Genomic DNA, 11,213 nt, shown 5'->3' with positions numbered 1-11,213 from the left:
AGTTGAGGTCCACTGGGGAACTGGATTGTGCACTTGAGGATATAATTTGTCTAGGCCTTTCAGAAATCTTATTGATCTGTCATTAGAAAACTCAGATTGATTATCCACCTTAGGCTGGAATGCAGAAACAGCTGCTAGGTGTACTCTGGCAGAACAAATGGCCAACGCTTGACCTTTCAGTATAGTAGATATTCTAGTATGTGTGGGATCAAGAAGTAGGTCAGCAAAATCCCTGAATGACATGACCAGATGGAAAAATGTCTCCGCTTAGAAAGGCAAGTAGCTCTCATGGATGGCTTTCTACAATTTAGCAGGACATCCTACACCTCTTTTGAACAAGACTGCTCTCTACCATCTAACCATGGAGCATCCATGTGGTTAAATGAAGCTCTTGGAGGTTCAGGTGAAGCAGCCAAATCGTGGCCTTGTGAAATTAAGTCCAAGACCACTGGAAGCAAAACTGGAGGTTTCATTGACAGATTCATGAGTGTGGAGAACCAGTGTTGGTGGGCCCACACTAGAGTTATGAATAGGACTCTGATGTGGTCCTGTCTGATCTTCAGCAAGACTTTGTGAATGAGTGGAATTGGCAGGAAAGTACAGAGGAGCCTGTCTGACCAGGGAAACAAGAACACATCTGTCAGCAAACCCTGGCTGCGACCTTGCAGGGAACAGAATCACTGACATTTTCTGCTGGTTCTTGTTGCAAATAGGTCTACTTGGGGAGACACCCACCATTGGAAGATGCGTCTGGTCACATCTAGGTGAAGCGACCATTTGTGGTGACTGGTAATGATCTGCCGCGGGGGTCTGCAAAACCATTCTGCACCCCCAGAAGGTTAGATGCTTCAAGATCCACCAAATTGGCAGTACAGAATTCCGAAAGACAAGTCACCTCTTAGAAGAGTGGGAGAGATTGGGCTCCACCTTGCCTGTTGGAGGTAAAATATTACCACAGTGTTGTCTGTGAAAACTAAGCGCATCTCCCTTGCAGCTGGAGCCAGGGCTGTGCGCCCCCACCCTGTGGCTTCAGCCAGAGCTGTGTGCCCCTCAAGGCTGCGGCCAGAGCTGCAGCAGGAACCTGGCTGTGTTCCCCCACTCCCCACAGTGGGGCTCGGGCTCTCAGTCCCCTCATATGGGGCTCTAGCTGTCATTCCTCCCCCCCCCCCCCCCCAACCCTCTTGCCCCTGTTTTTAGTAAAAGTTACGGACAGGTCATGGCTCCCGTGATTTTTTGTTTATTGCCTGAGACTTCTCTGTGACTTTTACCAAAAATAACCATAACAAAATCTTAACCTTAATAATGGTCTCTCTGTGTGTTTTATCTGAAGCTGCTGCCATTGCAGCCAGGGAATGCCTGAAAGATGTGGACTCAGAATGACATGTTGATCAAGATCTTGTAAGCCAGTGTTGCATCAGACCTTGCACAGAGGGCCCGGAGGATGAATATTGCAGATTGTATGGAGAAGGAAAGAGAGGACAGGAGCAAGGGCCAGGAGTCTTAGCAGGAATAGGAGAGGGAGATGCACCAGGACATAATGGGGCTTCTCTGGCAGCAAAAACAGATGCTGCAGACTCTTGCAGACCTACATGTTCAACAATCCCAGCTCACCCCCTTTGCAGTCCATGGAGAATTCCAGTATAGCACCTCCCTACACTTTCCAAGCCAATACTCCACTTGGCATCAGGGTCCACATCCCTAACCCTACCTCTCCACCCTTGGGGACATTAAGGACAATCACAGCTTCTCATACACAAACCCATGAAAGCCATGGTTGATGTATGTGTAGCTAAAATAGACACGAATGTTCCTTCCCCTTCTTTAAGCTCTGTTAATATTAAAAGCTTAAATGTATGGATTTGCTTTTAGCTTGCACACAAATTTTTTGAAGTGTTTTCGTTAGTCAATTAAACTAATTGTTTGGAAAATAATTCATCTTTATTAGTTCCCAACCTGTGTTGCAGAATGCCTAGTGCTAGTGAAAGCACTTATACAATAACTATTGCGACACAACTCATAAGTATCAGTGGCAAACAGTGTAATAATCATAAATGTATAGCAAGCACCACAAAATTCCTAACAAGCCCCCAAACTGCAGAGCCAGCTACAGCTCAGTACACCACAACACATTACTGTGGCTCACTGATATCAGGGCTTTGGAGCGGTGCTCCAGCTCCGCTCCAGCTCCAGGCAAAAACATGCAGGTCCACTGCTCCGCGCTCCAGCTCCGGACTCCGCTCCAAAGCCCTGGTTAAAGTGCTCTTTTCAAAGCCTCCCTGAGCTGTATGGATCTGTGTAGAGCTCTTCTAACAGCACTTCAAACTCGGTAGACCACCGCTCCATCTCCGCCCTCCATCCCAGCAGCAACTATCCTCCCCCTTTGCTTCATAGATATTATGCAGGACACAGCAGGCAGCGATAACCATTGGGATACGTTTCTCACTGAGCAAATAAAAATCACTGCATTGTATCTCAACCATGATCTGACTAAATCCCTTGGAGACACACTTCAATCTCTGGCCTGTTTGTTGAGTCTTCCAATTAAGTTTCCAATACTGATGGGTTTCATGCAATTTGGACACCTCAACCAGGAACCAGACTGACACTATAATCTTATTTCACACATGATAGGGCCTGATCCAAAGCCCACATAAGTCAATGGGAGTCTCTCTCTTAGCTAAAAGGGGGCTTTGGATCAGGTCCAGTGGCCAAAGATTAGCTGCAAAAGGAAGCATCTTTCGGGTATAGATAATTTTGAGTCAAATTTGAACTAATGACCTAGAAGGTTCAAGCCTGTATATTCTACTCTACCCATGCAATTCCTTTCTTCAGTTATTTTTTTGAAGAATTAGGAAAAAAAGATCAGCCCTCCACTATGTAAAACCCAAAAGCTTTCTAGCCAAGATATAGCTAAACCATTTTTAGGGGTAATTTTCAAAAGTGATTATCTTTAACAAAGAAAAAATATTTTTTTTTAAATCAACATTACAGTCTCTTTCCACAAATACAGAAATTCCAGCTACTGGGAGAAATAAATATAACACACAAATCTGCAAATTCAAACTATTACTCTGGAGATATAACAAGTAACACTGTACAGAGTTTGAACACACTGAAATTAATTGCATACAAGTGACAAATTTTCAGTTTACACATTACAATATTAATTTCACTTCTTGTTTTCCCTTATCACTGCACACTGTTGCTGTTTGGTGCTCTAAGAGTCCCACTTTCAGTCAAGATCCTTATCACATTTGGAATGTCAATACCTTTAATAAAAAGGGAGAAGAGAAAATGAGTGATTTGCTGATAAGGTTTTTCTAATAATCATTATTTTAAAACAAACAAAAATGTACTAATGAAACATCTGGACATTTTCATGAGTTTTGGAGGATTTCATACTAAATTAAACAAATTTATATATATTATTAGAATTATCTCAGGAGTCTTAATGATCAGAATGGTACCAAATTTCCAGGTGCACACAGAAATTGTGTGTTTGAGGCTTAGAAATGAGGATAAGCTGCTTGTCAGGGGGAGGATAGCAGAAGAGTTGGATATAGAGATATGGGAGAGTTCAGAAGCTGGGACTCTTATCAGGAGCTTATAGTAAGATATGAAATTACTTGTCTCCTGATTAAGAGCTGTTTACTGAGAACATTACTGAGTATGAGTATACATGTTCCTAAGAATTGTACAAGCAAAGGCTTCTTACATGCCATAAATCTCAAACCCTAAAAACAACATCATACTAACCACCATACAGGTCCTAGATTCACCCTCTTCTTTCAAGAAGGCATGCTTGATTTTAGTCAATTGAATCTTCATGATAGGAAAAACTTGTAAACATTACTAAGAGCTAACAGGAAAATACCGAAAGGCAATAAAAATTAAGATACATATGACATCTTCAGAGGAGAACAAGCATTTAGACCTTCATCCCTAAGAAAGAGTGTGGGTCCTGATGAAGTGGCAAGTTGAAAATATTAAGAACTAAGAGAAGACTATTGTCTCATCAACTTCTGTCCTTATAAATCCACAAAATACACTTTATCTGTAGAGCTCTGCTCCCCTTCAACAACATCATTTAAAAAAAAATTTACTACAAACAAAATTAAGGTATACATATGCAAGCAGATTACCTCTGAAGGCTGGATTTGTGGCTGCTATTTTCTGTAGAGTAGCCGTAACCTCAGCAGCATCCATATTTCTTACACTATTGAAAAATTCAGTAGTGACATCGTTTTCATATGATGCTCTCAAAGAGTCAGGTAAAGAGTTTTGGGGTGCATCTCTCTCAGTAGCAGATAAAAACTTTTTATTAGACATGTTTTGAGAAGAGGAGGGACACTGCTCTTCAGTAGCAGAAGCAGACTCTAAGGACTCTTCATTACTTAATACTCTAAATGTGGATTGAAAAGTCCCACGTTTCCAATTTGTAGCATTGTTTTTTGAAAAGTTCACTGATGGTGAATCCTTTTTCATGAATGTTCCACTAACATTAGACTTTGCTGCTGTGCTGTCATATGGTTGTTGGGCAGGATGCTGCCTCCTGTCTGACATATAATTTGCTGAAAACCCTGCAAGGAAAAAAAAGTTACTTCCACTATGTATACAAAAAAAAAAAGACCATAGTTCCAAAACTTCATATACTGCAGGTAATTCCAAGTTTCACTAATGGCATATTAAGTGAAATTTTAAGATGCTGTGCTTCTTAGAAAATATTGTCACCTTATCAAAAAGTTACAGACAAAGGAGGTGCACTGGAATTTCTGGATATTTTTACTTACTGGTAGGGGAGTGTGTTCCCCATAAAACCAGATGGTATGACAAAAACAGAACCTGTTAGTCCCAAGAATGAACTCCTTCCCTAGAGAGACGTAAGTTTCTTGTTCTGATACATCAGGAGCAGAACCACAGAGGCTAAGAAGCTGCAAAGTGTTCAGCTGCTGGATAAAGGGGGGGTTGCACTCATTTAACTTATCTGGCTAAGAAATCAATTTAGTTAACTCTGCAATTTCTGGGAGTAGACTGGATCTGAGTCTAGTCTGTTCCTCTTCAAGGGGGAGAGGAGGAGGAAGGGAAAAAAAGACTGACTATGAAACCCTCTTAAATCAGGAATAAGGCACCAAAAATCATGGACTTGTTTGCTTGCATGCAATGACCCAGCCTCATCAGTCCTCCTGGAAGTGCAATCATACTTCCCTCTCTCCAAACTGGCACATTTAGATGCTGGAGATCATCTTCTTTTTAAAACATACTTTTCTCCTAATTCGATTCAAGTTTTAAGACTTCAGAACTTTCATTCTTTCTTTGGGAATAAAGACTTTTCTGAGCACATTAATTTTTTAAAATAATTAGCCTCTATCAATTCAACAAGAGCTAGAACATTTTAAGTTGCAAATGTTCAGACTGCATACATTGATGTCCATTTAAAGACTAGCATGTGCTTGCAGGAAACACAGAAATCTCCCATTCATTTCCAGTGGAACAATCTAATGAGCCATGAATTTTAATAGTCCTATAAATTTCTACATTTAAATGTATTGGGTGAATAGCCTTTATTTTCTGATTGGTCGATATGCCTTCCTATATCTGTAGAGAAAGAAGCCCATTAATCTAAATTACTTGAACTTGATCATTTCGAAACTCTGCTTCAGTGAAGCAGAAAAAAATACTACACGTTTTCACACAACTCAATATTAGGGTTAAAATATATTTAAAGAAATGGAGTCTTAAATTCTTAAAACTTTACCAGTCTTAGCGTCACTAATATCCACCGAAGTCGCATCAGATTGTTCTGTCGAATGTTCAATTGTTTTTTCTTGATTTGGTTCAGAATCTAAAGAGTCCTAAAAATTTTAAAAAATTGCATGCATAACTTCTTTCAAGTTTTTTAAACAATCAACTCTTAAAATTAGGTCTGTAGAACACTTCCGGAGAGAAGAAATAGGAACAGTATCTTCACCAAAAAAAACAAATTCCACACTGACGGATTAAATAAATAACAGTTTCCAAAAACATACATCTAAAAAACTTGTTATGCTAGAGTTAGTAAGTAGCAAGTAAAATTTTTAGGGACAGAACATTTGCTCTAATTAAGTCCCAGTCCAGTGACAAAAAGGCACTATGTGCTAGTCCAAAAAAACACACTAAAGAGCCTATATCTCCATAAACCACCAGTCTGCAAAGCAAAAGCTTTATATACTATTGGAAATTTAGGTTTCCCAATTTTTCAAATGTATTAGACACAGGATGGAGGCCCAAAAGATCAGAGTTTTATTGCATCTGAAGAAGTGAGCTGTAGCCCACGAAAACTTATGCTGAAATAAATTTGTTAGTCTCTAAGGTACTCCTGTTCTTATTCCTGCTTTTGACACAGACAAGAAAATGAGGATAATTATATATTTACCAACCTACACCCAATCCTGCAAATACTTAATTACATGTGTAACTTTACTCATGCAAATAGTCCCACAGAAATCAGTGGAATTACTCACATGAGTAATGTTGTGCACATAATTAAATGTTTGCAGGACTGGGCCTTAATAGTGTGTATAAAGTACTATATGAGAACACACTAATAAGGCCAATCACTGGAAAAGACAGAAGCAGGATTTAGGATGTTCTGGCTTCAATCTCTATGCTTAATTCTCCAGCCCATGTGGCTTTTAAGCACCACAAACGGTATCACTCAAAGGTATGAACTTTTAAGCCAAAATGGATTTTGAACTTTCAATAAGATATAGTGAAGAAAATATAGCACAAAATTTCAAATACTTTTTTTAAAATGGCCCCCAAATCAGGCAAATTGTCATAACTTTTATTAGACTATTTCATGCACCTCTAGTCAGCAACAGAATGGGAGCAAAAATGTTACAACTGTACAGGAAAAGCTATGATTTTCTCATACTATCTTCACTATATATCTTTCAAAATCTCAATGAACAAAACTTGGAGGTTGCACCCATGTCCATTCTGTTCCAGTATGAATACTTGATCTGTACTCTTTATAGGCCACAGAAGTCAAGACAGATTCAATCATTTACTAAAATATAGAAAATTACATTTGTTGGTGCACCCTGTTGCCGATATTCCACCAATGCATTCGTAAGAGTTTGTGTAACCTTTAGGATAAAGGATGCATCATCTTCAGTCAGTATCTCAAAGCTTTGCTGGAAAAAAAAGGTAAAAAATCAAAACATGTTTTAAAAGATGAAGGAGACAATCTAACTTTTCATCTATGGCATAGATGAGCTATTACTCATTGTTTTGCTTGTAACATCAAATTTTATTTCAGTTTATACAGAAACACCTTTAAGAGTACCTATTGGAGTTACACACTTATGTAATTTTCTGATAGCAATATTCATACAAGAATCAACAAATTCAACAGCTTTACCCAAATAGCAAAAAAAAAAAAAAGAACCCAAAGTGAACTTAAGCCTCAAATGCTTTCCTTAGAAGCCTGAGTGTACAAAAGAGCCTTGAAGCAAGCCCCAAAGGTTAACAAATTCAGGCTGAGGGAGGCATGAATTCCAAAGATAGGGGCCCCACAGAAACTGCCCTGTCAGTATCTTCTTCTCCGAAGCTGAGAAGATTCCAGCTTGAGCACCTTTATTGATCACAACTGAGGCAGTATTGCATGCAGAGAGAGGCAGGTACCAAGACACTCGAGGTTTTACATGTCAAAGCCAGTATCTCACTATCTATGTAATCACAAAGTAACCAATACACCAAATAATTTATCAATGGACTATTGGGATTACTTTTAAAACAAATAGTATTAGTTCCATTTGAGTTTGCATCACTATTTTTCAAACAGGATCCTATAAACAAAACAGCAGCTAATAACAAACATGCAAAATAAATATTTAGTAAAGGGAAGCTACCTGATAACAGATTACTAAAAGCAGTGGATTTTTTTTTTTTTGAGCTAATGAAATTATGGCAGTGATGACTAAGGTCATCATAAATCACATTAAAATATTATTTGCTAGGCAGGTAAGATGGGATAAACTCTTCTAAAACAGAAAGCCACTATATTCTTCATTGCTTCTAAAAAAAACTAGAGCCGGGGGTCTCAAACTTCATTGCACCACAACCCCTTTCTGACAACAAAAATTACTAAACGACTCCAGGAGGGGAGACAGAAGCCTGAGCCTGCCCGAGCTCCGCCACCCTGGGTCGGGGGGGACAAAGCCCAAGTCCCACTGCCCTGGGCAGGGGGAACAAAGCAGAAGCCCAAGGGCTTCAGCTCCAGGCAGGGGGCCTGTAACCTGAGCCCCGCCATCCCAGGCTGAAGCCCTCGGGTTTCAGCCCCGGGCGGCGGGGCTCAAGCTTCAGCCCCAGACCTCAGCAAGTCTAAGCTAGTCCCAGCGACCCCATTAAAATGGGGTTGCAACCCACTTTGGGATCCCTACCCACAGTTTGAGAACCGCTGAACTAGAATATCATACAAAATTTATGCAATCCATATTTTCCCCAAATAGATTACCTGAACAATAAACATACTTATTTTAACTAAAGCAAGTAAAGAGGGACAGGAACTCAATCATACTGAAGTGTTAAAACTCAACCATGGAGATGGGTGCATCTTCAGCCCAGATGCTAACGAACAGGAAACCGAACAAATCACAACTGAAAGCTAAAGTTCAACAAGGAAGCAAGGAGAGACAGCAGTGGGTGAATCAGAGAAAAACAGAAATTCTATAATGAAAGAAGCTAAACATTTAGAGCCTCATATTTAAACACCAGAGTATTCCAGTAAAGATGGTCAGTGGGCATCAAGAGCAATTCCAAAACATGTAATTCAAACCAACTATAAGATACAGATGCCAGATAAAAGAATGGATCAGCACAATAAGGTATTGAGATCAATGCTCCCCTAGAAGAACACTAAACAGCCTACTTTCCATTGCTCTCTTGCTACTGGGCAGAGAAAAGAAAGTTTTCTGCATAATCTTGTGCAGGAAGCAAATTCCAGGACTGATCTCATGTACGATGGATCTGCTAAGAAAAAGACTACAACTGACATCAGCCCCTTTCTGACTCTATTTCCCTTCTTCTGACTAGTTAAGGGGAAGGATCCCGAACCAGGAAGTGGACAGGCTTTGTTGGAAAGCAGCCACCACATATATCTGCTAAGCCCTTAACATATTTGGGAACTGTTATTAGGCCCTTCCTCAGTCTTCTTTTCTCAAGATTAAATATACCTAGTTTAATAGCTTGCCTCTGGACTTTCTCCAATTTGGACTCTCTCCACATCTTTCCTAAACTGTGATGCCCAAAACTGGACACAGTAGTCCAGCCGAAACCTCACCAGTGCCAAATGGAGTAGAACATTTACCTCCTGCATCTTACGTACCATTATATTCCTGTTAATACACCCCAGAACTATATTTGCCTTTTTCTCACCTGCATCACATTCCGGACTCATTCAGTTTGTGATCCCCTATAATCTCAAGATCTTTTCAGAAGTACTGTTCTCTAGCCAGTTGTTCCCCATTTTGTATTTGTGCATTTGATTTTTCCTTCTTAAGTGAAATACTTTGTACTTGTCTTTATTGAATTTCATCTTGTTGATTTCAGACTAATTCTACAATTTATCAAAGTCGTTTTGAATTCTACTCCTGTCTGCTGAAGTGCTTGCAATCCCTCTCATCTCGGTGTCATCTGCATATTTTATAAGTGTACTCTCAGTACATTATCCAAATAATTAATGAAAATACTGAATAGCACCAAATCCGTGACAGATTCCTGCAGGAACCCCCACTTGATATATCATCCCATCTTGACAATGAATCATTGATAACTATTCTGAGCACAGCTTTTCAACCAGTTGTGCACCCACTTTATAGTAATTTCATCTAGACCACACTTTCCTAGTTTGCATGTGAGAATGTCATGTGGGACTGTGTCAAAAGCTTTACTAAAAATCAAGATCTCACATTTAATGCTTCCCCTATCCATTAGGGCAGTAAACCTGTCCAAGAAGGAAATTAGGTTAGTTTGGTATGAGCCATTTTTGACAAATCCGTATTGACTATAATTTATCGTCCTATTATCCTCTAGGTGCTTACATATTAATTGTTTAATAATTTATTCCAATATCTTTCCAGGTATCAAAGTTAGGCTGGCTGCTCTATAATTCCCCAGGTTCTCTGAGCCCCTTTTTAAAGATAGGTACTACATTTGCCCTTCTCCAGTCCTCTGGGATCTCACCCGTCCTCCATAAGTTTTCAAAGATAATTGCTAATAGTTCTGTGATTGCTTTAGCTAGATTCGTAAGTACCCTAGAGTTAATTTCATCAGGTCGATTGTGATAATTGGGCCTACAAATTTATCCTAACTGTGAGCTCCACTATAAAAAGTAACATTAATAAAATGTCACAATAACCTTTACCAACAAATGTTGATGGGAAAAGACACAAAAGCAAGACAGAGACTGAATTAGTTCCTGCCCCCACCCCAAAAAAAAAAAAGCCCTACTGATATAACTCAAGGATTGTGTTAAGATCATGCCGGGTGAACAAGAAAAGAGTGGGACTGAAAAATTGGTGACCCAAAACTGGTGTGTCAAAAACTAGGCGAAAGTGGTAAACAAAATAATGAAGGGATGTGGTTATCCTGACCATCACTCCCTTTTGGGGTCCTCAAGAAGAGACACTGATGGAAAAGCTGGCTACTGAGACACTGACTGAGTGAAAGTGGGGGAAGGAGTGACTTCATCATGACTGTCAGGCCCCACCATCTCCTGGAACCTTGAGATCCAGCATGACACCACTGTACCATCGCTATCCTAATCCAGAGAAATATCCTGATCAGACCAAGCCAAGAGAGTGACCCAGATGACATTGTCCCTTCCACTGGTTCTAGCTAAATCCAAAACATCTGGGATGTGACTTTGTTACACACCCCCGCCCTCCCAGCATGACCCTCTTCTTCACCACCTTATTAATTCTCTTTCCTATCCTTCTCTTTTCATCTTCTGTCTAATAAAAGAATCTGGCTCAGCCGGCCAGGACTGCATATTTTACAACACTGTTGTGAGCCTGTGACCCGAGGGCATGACTTTTAGCTCCCTCTTTACAGCTCGATGCTGGTACACTTTTACAGATTTTGGAGTGGCTAATAAGACCATGTGCCATGTCTGTGTTTTTCCAGCAGTAAGGTTACAAGTGTGAGTCAACATCAAAGACAGAAGCTGCATT

At 39.9% G+C, this 11,213-nt stretch overlaps 1 protein-coding gene across 1 annotated transcript in view; it reads right to left on the bottom strand.

Annotated features, from left to right (window-relative positions):
- Positions 1-2,979: 2,979 nt before the first annotated feature.
- Positions 2,980-11,213, bottom strand: part of LOC128831805 (uncharacterized) — a 68,089-nt gene continuing 59,855 nt past the window's right edge. The window contains exons 14-17 of the mRNA XM_054018576.1: positions 7,068-7,175; positions 5,756-5,852; positions 4,143-4,580; positions 2,980-3,269 (exon numbers count right to left, since the gene is read on the bottom strand). Of these exons, the coding sequence (XP_053874551.1) occupies positions 3,190-3,269; positions 4,143-4,580; positions 5,756-5,852; positions 7,068-7,175 (723 nt within the window). The 3' untranslated portion in view covers positions 2,980-3,189. The remainder of the gene's footprint in view (positions 3,270-4,142; positions 4,581-5,755; positions 5,853-7,067; positions 7,176-11,213) is intronic.

Source organism: Malaclemys terrapin, chromosome 2 (assembly GCF_027887155.1).
Source record: "Malaclemys terrapin pileata isolate rMalTer1 chromosome 2, rMalTer1.hap1, whole genome shotgun sequence".
Classification (NCBI taxonomy): Eukaryota; Metazoa; Chordata; order Testudines; family Emydidae; genus Malaclemys; species Malaclemys terrapin.
The sequence above is the reverse complement of the archived record's forward strand: the minus strand, read 5'-3'. Positions and strand labels throughout refer to the sequence as shown.